We start from the raw sequence: 12,369 nt of genomic DNA on the forward strand, positions 1-12,369 counted from the left end.
ACTGTATTCGGCGAACAGTATGCTGAATACGGGCAACAGTGCCGTATTCGACACACCGTGTGTCGAAAAACACTTTTTTGGTACCGATATGATCGTGTACCAAAAAACAGACGCGACATGACCGTGTACCATCAAACCATCTTACAGGGATGCATGTTTTGTATTTTTTTTATCAAATTGATCCAAAACTAAAAAAAATAAACTAGAGATTCACTCCCACATAATTAAGTTAAAAAATAAACTAAATAATTATCCAGAACTAACTATTATATATCCACTTAAATCACTATTCTTACATTCAAACTGGCCATGGTCTCTTCTCCTCGGCCATTTTATTGCAACAATGAAATGCAATTAGCCTACCTGTAACTATATATATGAGAACAGAACAGAACAGAACAGGGACTTGATCAGTTACGCCTTTATGGTGGCCTCCGACTTGGAGTCCAGGTCCACCGTCCGCACGACGGGCTCCTTGAGCGACTTGTGCTTCACGGTGACGTTGTACTCGCCGTGGAAGAGCTCGGCCTCGAACACGCCCTTGTCGTCCGTCTTGGCTTTCTCCGGCACTTTCCTCCACTCCTCGAGGAGCTTGTCGATGGTGTCGCCGACGGGGAGGTTCTTGAAGTTGTTGTCCGTGAGGCACATCACGTAGCACCCCTTGGCGTGCCAGGCGGCCCAGAGCACGATGCCCTTCACCCCCGGGTGCGCGAACCCCTCCCTCATCACCTCCTCCAGGTACTCCACCTGTTTGGGTCCCTTGGTGACGTCGACCTCGGTGAGCCAGATGGGGACTTTGGCGGCCGCAAGCGTATCCAGGGAGCCCCTCATGTAGGGGATGTTGGGCTTGTCGAAGTGGCTCTCCAAGCCGATGCCGTACTTGAGGTCCTTGCCGGCGTAGGACTGGATCTGCTTGAGCTTGGCGAGGTACTTGGTCGGCAGCGGCGCCGGGTCGTTGGGCTGCTCGAGGGTGTTGAACTCGTTCATGAACAGGATGGGCTTGTCGTCGAGCTTGGCGACCTCCTTGAAGATCTCCCCGGAGGCGTCCTTGCCGAGCTTGTCTTCGAAGAAGTTGAAGTGGAGGTTCTCATTGACGACGTCCCAGTGGATGAGCTTGCCGGCGTAGCGGGAGACGACGCTCTTGAGGCGCTTCGCCACGGCCTCCTTGAGCTTGGGCAGGCTGAGCTTGCTAACCCACTCCATCTGGTGGCTCTGGTCGTCCCACAACACGTTGTGGCCGCGCACCGAGATGTTGTGCTTCTGCGCCAGCTCCAGCATCTTGTCCGCCACCTCGTACTCCTCGTGCCCCTCGTGGAACTCCGTGCTGTACCACTTCATCTCGTTCTCCATCGTCGCCCACTTGAACCGCTTCGTGAACCACTCCTCGTACTCGGGCATGTCCAGGATCTCCTTGGTCATGGCGTTCCCGAGAGGGAAACCCTTCGCCACCCACTCCACAGACAGCTCCGCATCCGGCACCGGGCTGCCGTCGGACTCCACCGTGATCTTCACCTTCTTCTTGCGCTCCTGTCTTAGATCCTTTCAGATTGATGTTTCCCGTGGCATTTATTTTTGCGTCGGCATTGAATGGGAAACCACATTACCCTGGTGATAACTTCATCGCGATGAGCCTTCCATTCGTCGAAGGAGAACCCCTGCAGCGCTATGCTTTCCGCCATTATCTCCGCGGTTGAGTTGCTCTGCAGTTTTAACTTTCGTTGGTTCTTCACCCACGTCTCACTTAGCTGATGCCGTTGCCTGCGTAGTCCATTACCTCGAAGAAGAGATCGCCCTTGCCCTCGGCGAAGGAGGTCGCGCCACCCTTGAGCAAGGTCCAGCAGCCGGACTGGGCCGCGATCACGCCGGCGGTGTTGAACTTGCCGTCGGGGGTCACGATCACGGCGCTGATGTCGCCGGCGCCCTTGGAAAGCTGCAGCCAAGCTGGGCACAAGCGCAAAAACGTTTGTTCAGTTAGCTAGCTACATTGTCCTCGACACTTGATCGTTGCAGTGATCACAACGAGATCTATCTTGGGATGAAATGATCGGTGTCAATTACCGGAGAGGGCGTAGTGGTGGTCCTTCTGGAGCTCGACCTTGAGGACGGAGCCCTTGACCGGGGCGGAGCTCTTGGTCTTCGCCATCAGGAGCTTCTTGCCGCCGGCCGACTTATGGGCCGGGGCCTCAGCGCTGCTGATGATGCCGCCACCGTACAGAGGTTTCTCCGGCTCCTTCACGCACTGCGCGCACCGGCGTCGCACGGAGCTGGGCCGTTCAGTCGACGACAACACTTGTTGAAGAAAATATACGGATAAAAGAAGAATAAATTCTGCCACTTACCTCGATGCTTGCTGTATAGTCATAGGAAACCTTTTCTGATCTGACCAAGCATCCTGCGTTCAGAAAACAGATGGTTATGCATCAGAATCTGGGTCATATATATACAAAACACACATCAATTCATACAACTTATCTGCAAAAAAAATCAGGTGACTTAAATAAATTTCCAGTGCATGTATATATATATTAAGGTTTCAAAAAAAAGGAAATTAAAAGTTCAGAGGTGCCACTCATATAGCATATTCAAAATTAAATAAATATTAATTCACAATTTATCGAACGTAGAATAGATTTTGTCGGATAACATATGCAAAATCAATGTATAGAGTCATTTACAATTTACTTAGTAATGCATAAAACAGTAATGCATTCGTGTGGTTGCATTTTAAAATGAAGAATCTATTCGTCTAGACCAAAAAAAGAAACAAAGCTGAATCCAATTGAGGGAAAAAGCTAACCTTCAAAGAGCACAAGCGACAAGAACAAGATCAGCTTTCTTGTGAAAACCTTCATATTTCTTTTATCACTAGCAACAACTAGTCTGTGGATCATGACATTGAAGAATTCTGTTTATATAGCTATGAGAAGAGCGGACGAACAAAGAGATATATTTAGTATATCTTTTATTAAGAATGTAATGAAGCAGATAAAAATAGGAGGAAGGCCGTTGCACATTCAGGGTGGTAATTAACCCATAGTATTTAGAGGCTGTAATATTACTCCCAAGCAACGCATGCCGACTGCCGAGCCCCACGGTTTACAAGTGTCAAAAATAAAAGGAGATTTTTTTTTGAGAGAGAATAAAAAACAGTGTTGTCGACAAAAAAAGAGATTTTCTTTGTCAAATTAGACACCCCGAATCCATACTAGATATGGAGATGTACTTCACATGTCCAAATTTTCTTTTGCCGAATCAAACATCCGAATTCGAATCGAATTCCAATACTTATATCCGTGTCTAGATAATTTTGATAAAAATGAGAACTCTGCATGCACTAGTCAGGAAAACGCACACTGTTGGGAACAACTACAGGTATTGTATTATCATCCTAATTTGCCATGCAATGTTATCCTTTTACTTCAGTAGTTCATCTGTACTTTTGACCATTTTAATGGAAAAAAAGTTAATCTTGTAGCTAGGCTTTTGGTCTATATCGATTCGTGATGCAAGGAGATGCTCTATTAAATATCAAGCGTGCTTACGGTCCAACTATAAAGAATATGTCTATACATACGAACAAAACTACTAAGAAACGACTACGAAGAAACCACCTTACGCGAGCAGCCGCAGAACAACCAAGCTTGACGCCCTCATTTCTCTCTCTCTCTCTCCTCTAATCAGTTGATTAATCAGTTAACTAGGCGGAGCTAGGCTGGCCCAGTGACTGGGGCCAGTCGATGGCCCAGATGGGATGGTCGTATTGGGCTCTACGAAAAATAGGAGAAAGTTCATGCTAAACTGAGCTGAGACTAAAGCTGGTTAACTGGATCAGCATGAGACCTGTTACTGTAGTCACATGGTTGTATAGTATCTGGGCCAAAGCTGCGGCATGCCATGTCAGCATGGCCTAGCTTGGCTACGTCGGTCCGCCCTGCCGCACCGTCCCACCATCGCCCCACCGCCACCTTGCCCCACATCGTCCTACTCCGCCGCCTTGCCCTGTCGTCGCGCCATCGTCGCCGTACCTATCGTGCCATGGGCCGGCATGACACGACCCATTTGGCTAATCGGTATGTGGCTAAACAGTCATGTACCGTGTCGAACCGCCCATTTGGCCAGATGTGGCTAAGACTACGGCCATGATTCTAGTTTCCTTAGTGGTAGATCCGCCTAGTAGCGTCTCCTATCAATTTTATTCAGGTTTCTATAGCAGGACGGGTAGATTATGATAGTATAAATTAAATTTTCTACAGCGTTTAACTAGGAAATCATGCAAGTAGGGGAACATGGATTGTTACCATTAGACGTACAGAGTAGTGGAAGAAGAGTTGAAGCAGCCTATTGCAACGTCATGTATGTTGGTATAGATGAAGTAGTCTATTTCATCACGAACCAAATGTCTCCTCCTCATGCGATCATGTGCTCGCCTAGAAGTAGACAATCGTCCTAGCAAAAACCTTGTGTCCTCTTGGTCGATCAGCACTGCAACTATAGCAGCAACACTTTCACGGTATCCACATATCTAGGGGTTAAATATCGTGTGTCCATGTGCTAGCACCGCAGGCCTGGCTAGGATCTTGTGAGGAGGCTGGGTGGAGGTAATAGCTAGGTAGTTGAGTGTAGAATTGTTACACGTCTACAACCCCACACCTCTAATTATATAGTGCTCACTAATGGCCTGCCACATTGAAGGACTATTATGACTCTAATCCCTCGTGAATCATTATGCGTAGCTCACGTACAGATCCAATCTAAATTACTGTTCTAACATATTAAGCGTAGGACCCTTTAGGTTATGTAAATAGCAGCGACCCAAAAATTCTTTCTATACTACAAGTCAATAGCGGTTCCTACTAGGATATATTGATATCATATCAAATAAGCCTCGATATACACACATTGATCCCTTTACCTAACGCTATCAGTTTAGTTCAAGGCAAGATGTGTGGTATTCTTGTGATAGTTCGACCATTCACTTGATCTTGTAGTGAATTACTCTATTTATGATTAACTCTTCAATCATATTGGTATGATCATATACTTTTTACTCCAACCATATTGAGAGGCCCAAAGATATTTATCTTGTTATCTATGAGAGACATATTCTATCTTGATTGCTCATATCTTACGATATGTTTCACAACATACCTAAAAGCTATATTTATAACTATCTAGTTATGTAGTAGTGTTTTGTAGCCCCTAAGTATACTACTATACATTCTGAGGATCAATGACGATCTTAGATCTAAGGGTTTTATAGGTATACCATCCAAAACTACAATTGATGGCATATCACATGACAATCTAATAGTGTGTCGAGGTAGGTCAATCCAATACCGTGTTACCTAACATGTATCCATATTATTGATTTAATATCTCCATATTGATGATCTATAAAACGTGATCATCAATGAATATATGTAATGGTTATTAATCATTAATATGATATGAGACCATAAATTATTTATAATAATATCATAATACAAATAACGAGCTTCACGAACAAATCATGTACTTTTTTATCAATGTAAATGATAATTATTCACAAAATAGATTAACACATTATTGCTAAAGACCACTCGAACATTTCGCCCTCTCATCTCACTCGATTTCATGCTGGCGGATCTGTGTTGTGATTCACACTCAGACCTTATTCTACAACCCTCAATGAGGGTCTGGCAGTGTCCGCGTTAGTGGTTTGTGGTGTGGGTTTATCATCGTAAGCATGCAGGTTTAGAGGAATACCCATGGTTGTAGGCCTGTTTGGCGGTGATGACATTTGGTGGGTGGTCGCCCGTCGATGGGTAAGATTTGGATGGGGGCCACTCACTAACGACTTGTTAAAGATAGGTTAGTGTGGCAGCAGTTGGCGATGATGAATTTGACAGTAGAAGCTGCTGGAGACAAGGCAGGAGGGTGGGATAAGGGTGAGGGTGTAACAGGGAAGCACGAGAAGTAGATGAGGAGGGAGGGAGAGCTGCGACAACTTCTCCGATTCCCTGGTGCTGGAGAAGATGCCGGCAAGACAACGACGTTAGTGATGATAGGGTGTTGAGGGCGTCAGGGCTAATATAGGAGCTTTTTTTTATAGTGGTCTATACTATCTAGAGGTAGAAGGTAGTATAAATTTAATCCAACAATCCACGTAATTAGATATTTTGGTAATTGTGGTAATTTTGTTATAATTACGCACCATGCTTTTGCTAATAGAAAGATCAACACCGCAAACGTCGGATCACTAACCCTAGCCGATGGGTAGCAAATGAACTCTCATGACGAATGCAGATTAAAATGTTAAAACGACAATGAAATATTACTCTATTTAGAGACATATAACTGCAGTTAATTACTTTCATACCATGCATTTTTCTTCTCAAAATAACCCTAATACTACCATACTACTCATATATACTACCGATGAGAAATTAGTAGTATCCTGACTAATCTGGACCGTTGAACTTAAAAATAGATGGCTTATATTAATTTTGGACCATCATAAAATTTCTCTAATACAGAGGACATGCTGTTTCGTTGGCGTTTCGTAGAGTTTTCTTCGTACGTATGGCAGAGTCCGGTATTCTTTTGAGTTTTGACACGACGCATCTCCATTAACCAAGCTTTAGCAAAGAGTAAATAGCAGTAGTAATGGCCACTCCATTACACTAAATCGCATTCGTGTAATGTTTTTGTACGATTGACGTCGACAGGAATGAGACAGAAAGGTGTATGTATTCAGAAGAACAAATCGAATTCATTCTTCATTTACTATGTACATCTGATCAATCGCCACTCCAGGAATTCAATCTCTCGGGTGCCTATGTATGATCACAATAGTACAACAACAATCCTCTAGATTAACAATCATGCACATGTATGCGTATACCAATCCTCCTAGAAGTAGAAGCTAGCTAGCTAAGCTAGACGTGTATCGTGTACTCGTTGTCAGACTCCTTATCGACGCTCAGGCTCTGCACCACGGTGGAGTTCGCCGCCGGGTGGCTGACGGTGACCTTGTAGTCCCCGTGGAACAGCTCGGCCTCGTAGTAGCCGTCGGCGTCCGCCACGCCTACGTTCGAGTGCGTCTTCCACTCCCAGATCAGCTTGTCGACGACGTCGCCGGTGGGGAGGTTCTTGAAGTTGTTATCGGTGAGGCACATGACGTAGCACCCGTACGGATGCCTCGCCGTCCAGAGGATGATGCCGTGCACGGCGGGGTGCGCGTACACCTCCCTGAGCACCTGCTCGAGGTGGGCCGCCTGGTTGGGCCCCGGCTTGACGTCGATCTCGGTGAGCCATATGGGCACGTTGGCCTTGGACATGGTGTCGAGCGCGGCGCGGATGTATGGGATGTTGGGCACGTCGAAGTGGCCCTCGAGGCCGATGGCCATCCTGGCGGCGTTGCCGTTCCCGGGGAAGTCCTTGATTTGCCACAGCTTGCCGAGGTACTTGCCCGGTACCACGCTGAGGTCGCCGGGCTGCTCCAGCGTGTTGAACTCGTTCATGGACAGGAGCGCGCTGCCGTCCATCTGGTGCGCACGCCGGTAGAACGCCGCCGACGCCTCCCACCCGAACTTGCCCTCGAAGAAGTTGAAGTGCAGGTTCTCGTTCACCACGTCCCATGCGATCACCTGCCTGGCGTACCGCGACATCACCGACTTGATTCGCCTCGCCGTGGCGCGCCGGAGCTGCTCGCCGGAGAGCGCCTTCACCCACGGCATCTGTGTGCTGGGGTCATCCCAGAAGATGTTGTGCCCGCGCACGGCGATGCCGTGGTTCTTGGCGAACCGGAGCATCGCGTCGGGCACCGAGTAGTCCTCGCGGCCCTGGACCCATTCCGTGCTGTACCACTTCATCTCGTTCTCGAAGGTGGTCACCGTGAACCGCGACGTGAACCACCGCTGGTACGCCGGGTTGGTCAATATCTCCTTGCTCATGGCCGAACCCAGCGGGAAGCCATTCCGGACGTGCTCGATGCGCATCTGCGCACCCGGCACGGGGTTTCCGGCGGAGTCCCTCGCCCGGAGCCGCACCATCTTCTTGCGCGCCTTCTTGATGGACGCCTCGTGGTGAGCGGACCACTCTTCTTTGGAGAACGGCTGCAGCGAGACGTTGTCCACCCATATGTCCACCGTCGCATTGCTCTGCAACCAAACCAAGTTCTTGTAAGAACAGAGCATTGCTATACTTCGAGGAAACAGAGCATTGCTATAGCCTATGGCTTCCTGCCATACTACCAAGATTCGGTGATCATAGTCGTTACAAGCGTGCAATAATGCGGCAAGTTTGTGCGGTTACCTCGAAGTAGAGTTCTGCCGGCCCGGAGGCGGCGGCGGTGAGGCCGCCTTTGAGAATGGACCAGCACCCGGACCGCGCGTCTACGCCACCGGCGTGGATGAAGTCGCCATTGGTCTTCACGACGGCTCTGACATCGGCGCTGCCATCACTGACCTGCAGCCAAGCTGCGCACAACAAAACCCCCAAATTTAATCCGATTATTAATTTGCCGTTCTGAACATGTCAAGAAGCACGAAGCAGTACAAAAACTCTTCGTAGATCACTGACCGGACAGAGTGTAGTGCGTGTCGTTCTGCAGGTACACCTTCTGGCTGACGCTCTGGTACGGCCGCGTCCGGTTCCGCGCCACGGCGAACCTGTTCCCCTCTGCCGACACGCCTTCCGAGACGATGCCGTACCCGAACCCCGACCAGCCCTGGAGGCCGGCGCTGAAGTCGGCGTTCCGGATGATGCCGCCGCTGTAATGAGGCTCCAGCGGCTCCGGCAAACACTGCAACCACGTTTCACAGCATGAACGTTCAGCTCAGCAGAAGCTTGCCGACGGTAGCACAGTGACGTTGCATTTTGCATGGCAGGAAAGTTACACTGTGCAGTAAGAGGGGTACAGTGAAGACTGAAGAACTCTGAAACTACTGAACCCGAAGGTGCTTTACAGCGTCGTAACTGTCAAAACTGCCGGCCCTGTCAAGATCTCAGTAAAAGGCACGAAAAGGTCGTGTACGGTAACTGACTGTCGACTAAAGCACGAGACTACTTCTGCAAATGCCGGATTTTGTTTGGTACACCGTCACTCATCGCCAACCCCATATTTGATTTATTTGTATTTTGAGTATTTGACCAAAAGTCAGCTAGTACTACGAACAAGAATAATGTTTGACCTTCCTGCATAAGTCCAACTGATCGCAAGCACTGCACAAGTCCAACTGCTCGACTACCATTAAGACTAACGAAAGAAAACGTATCTCTGTTTGAATAAAAAAAAATCAAACTGCGAAAACCTAATTTTATGGGGCGAAATAAAATAACTAAAAGAAAATCATTTTAGGCCCATGCTTGGAAGCCCTTGACTTTCCTCTCCTGCCCTAACCACAATTGCACACACAAGTATAGACCTCTTGTTTAACTGACAGCAAATTATAGCATCTTCACCAACCGATTAACCAGAATAAGTTGTCCTCTTGAAGCTAAGCAGGTGTGAATAATGATCTGTCCAATAAGAGGTTCAATGGTTGTAGTCTACAGGGTTGTCTCTGCTTTGCTTTTGGTTTAGTTTAGTTAGGATTTTAGCCCGCTGTGTTTTATAACTTTTGCTTAATTTTTTTAATTAACCGAGCATGTTAGCCCGTTGGTCTTTCTTCTTATTACTATAATCGGCAGCTCTTCCCATTCCTTCAAAAATAAAAGAGGTTTAGTGGGGGCATGCATGAGCGAGCATGATGCAGTGTGTGGCAGACACTGGGGTACACGCGCCCTCCTCTGCTTGGTGTTCACGAGAAAACAAAAACAAAATAAGGCATCCCCAACTCTGATTTTGGCCGTCGATCGATCATAAGGCACGCCGATATAAAGATGTGTTGGCAACAAGCAAATATGTGCCTGTGTGCGCGCGCACATTGGGTTCTGGTCAATTGGGTCGGCTCGTTGCATGATGATCAGTTCAATCGTCACCATTGAAGGAGATCGACCGGCCTTTTTTCTATTGACTACGACAGTGGATGATCGATCATTCGTGGTTAGGCTCCTCGCAACCAGATCGGTCAGGACTGAAGCAGGGTAGTGTTTACTAACTGTTAGGCTGGATCGAAATGGACCTGTGCGTTTTGATCTGATCAGCAAGTTGATCAGGCCGAGTCAAAACGACCTGGCCAGCCTTTTTTTTCTTCTTTCAGTTGCAAATCGGCCCTGTTCTGGAAGTATTTTGGCAGAGAACTGTGATTTTTTTTTCCTTCGACGTCTTCTTGCTCCTACTTGTTTGGTCCATTTGCACCAACCCATGATGTCCTAACTGATCAAAAGGGATATACTATTGTGCCTGAATATTAGTACTAAATGAACAAAAAAAAAGCTACTATAGTGATGAAGTAGTAAACTTCATGGCTTGAGTTCACACGATCACTAAGCTTTTGTGACCTGCATACGCGACATGTCTCGATCGTCACTAGTGAGTGCCTAAGTGGACTCAGGTCGGCAGAATCACAGGAGGCAAGAACAAATATTTTTTGTGCAGCTAGTGCATGGGCCACACAGCCCGCCCACATACACGCATGTCACTTTGTCAGTTTCAAGTCACACGCGCGCACAGGCAACTACTAACGGCTGGTGATTTAACCACGCGTATAGACGTGGTACTGCAAAAAAAATTCTCTGAAAAAACAAGTTGTTTCCAAAGCTAGGATGCCAGATTTCATGTCGAAAACGCGATCTCTTTTGCGTGGCTGATCTGGTCGAGCCAAGCTAGCAACATGAGCTACTTTTTTTATTAATTCGCAACAGCACTGGTAAGCAGCAGGTTATGCATGCGCCTGTAAATCTTTGGGCAGCGAGATGATGGATGGCATGCACAATGCAATACGAAACTGAAGTTTGATGGAGCGACCGACCATCATCGCGGGCCGTCGAGCGCATGGCGCATATGGCGCGCGGGGGCTTGACAATTTGGTAGGCAAGCACGTCACAGGCATGGAGATGAGAGAGAGAGAGAGAGAGAGAGAGAGAGAGAGAGAGAGAGAGAGAGAGAGAGAGAGAGAGAGAGAGCAGCAGCAGCAACAGCAGCAGCTTGCTTATGCGTACCTCAGAGCTCGACGAGTAGTCGTAAGGAAGAGATTGCACCATGCGAGCAGCTGCAAAAGGAAGAGATCGAAAGGGTCACGATCATTAGTCCTTCGTCTCCAACTCATAATACTAGCAACACGATTTAATGGCCAGGTAGCTTTACCACTCAACAGCGCGACCCACACCAGCAAGAACAGAGCCCTCTTCATTGCTGAAAGCTCTCTCTCTCTCCTTTTCTCTCTCTCTGTCCTGATCAGCACGGCGCGATGCTTCGAAGAGGAGATGGAGGTTGGAGAGAGAAGCTAAGCTAATCGCACCGTGCATGCCGCAGCCTCTGCGCCGGCTGGTCTATTTATAGCCGGTCGAGACGAGATCGAGAGATCCATCTCACAGAGGCTACTGCCACTGTAGGTAGCACGCATGTGCGGTCCCGCGCCGTGTTTCTTGTTAGTTATGTTCGAATGACCTGGTCCAAAAAGCTATGCTCAAATGGAAACACTGGAAAGGGACTTTGGGCTGGGATTTTGCCGCGCGCGCATGGGATTGTGTTTGTTTTCGCTACGGCTACCGGTCTCTGCTCCGTGCTTGCATGCAGTGAAAATAATTCTATTAGATTATAAATTTTAATAATTAATGACAATTTAGTTGATGATATTTAAATATTTGTCACGTATATATTCTAATAGTTCTCATAGATGCAATATACAAACAAGTAATTATAACTGGAATAAAATTTAGTTGAATTAGAGAAGTCCTATGAAAAATATACTCACCGATCCAATGCTTGAAGAATTATACGCACTAGAGTTTTATATCCAGATATAGCTTTACCTCACATGATGGTCTGGTGTCAAATAGGTAGAAGCAACGGAGCATTATTGACAAAGGAGATAATGCAGATGGCTTCACCGGATGGTCCAGTGATCACCGGAGGATCACGCCGGATTGATTATTACAGAAAAGAATCCAAGCACAAAACAACAAAGATCAACTCACCGAAAAGTCCGGTACTTGTATTGTACACACCAGATACTTTACACCGGAGTATTTCTAAATCACTGAAGTGCTTAAAGTGATTATCCAAGGTGATTAAGCATAAGATTAGATAATGTTTAGTGCTTATAGACATAGAGTGAGTTGTAACTAGACGTTGTAGCTTGAAAAAGGGATCAATAAGTTATCCTAACTTGTACCAAGTGGTACGTCGGCGTCTTGGAGTCTTGATGACTCGTCGGTTACTTAAGCTAGAGTTGCTCAAGTTTATTAACCTTTCGACTTAGTGTGGAGCGGTGATAAAACACG

The 12,369-nt window shown here is 47.1% G+C and overlaps 2 protein-coding genes across 2 annotated transcripts; both read right to left on the minus strand.

The window, feature by feature from the left end:
* Positions 1–414: 414 nt before the first annotated feature.
* On the minus strand, positions 415–2,852 carry LOC133914830 (endo-1,4-beta-xylanase 4-like). The gene is made up of 6 exons (XM_062357829.1): positions 2,798–2,852; positions 2,340–2,392; positions 2,059–2,239; positions 1,775–1,941; positions 1,617–1,700; positions 415–1,539 (listed from the first exon to the last, which is right to left on the minus strand). Exons 1-6 carry the CDS (start codon positions 2,850–2,852, stop codon positions 415–417), a joined length of 1,665 nt encoding a protein of 554 aa, XP_062213813.1.
* A 3,877-nt stretch (positions 2,853–6,729) lies between these two features.
* On the minus strand, positions 6,730–11,380 carry LOC133916692 (endo-1,4-beta-xylanase 5-like). The gene is made up of 5 exons (XM_062360481.1): positions 11,231–11,380; positions 11,086–11,135; positions 8,563–8,785; positions 8,296–8,459; positions 6,730–8,141 (listed from the first exon to the last, which is right to left on the minus strand). The coding sequence occupies exons 1-5, from the start codon at positions 11,274–11,276 to the stop codon at positions 6,918–6,920; spliced, it is 1,707 nt and encodes a 568-aa protein (XP_062216465.1). The 5' UTR covers positions 11,277–11,380; the 3' UTR covers positions 6,730–6,917.
* Between the last annotated feature and the right edge of the window lie 989 nt (positions 11,381–12,369).

This window comes from Phragmites australis, chromosome 4 (assembly GCF_958298935.1).
Source record: "Phragmites australis chromosome 4, lpPhrAust1.1, whole genome shotgun sequence".
NCBI lineage: Eukaryota > Viridiplantae > Streptophyta > Magnoliopsida > Poales > Poaceae > Phragmites > Phragmites australis.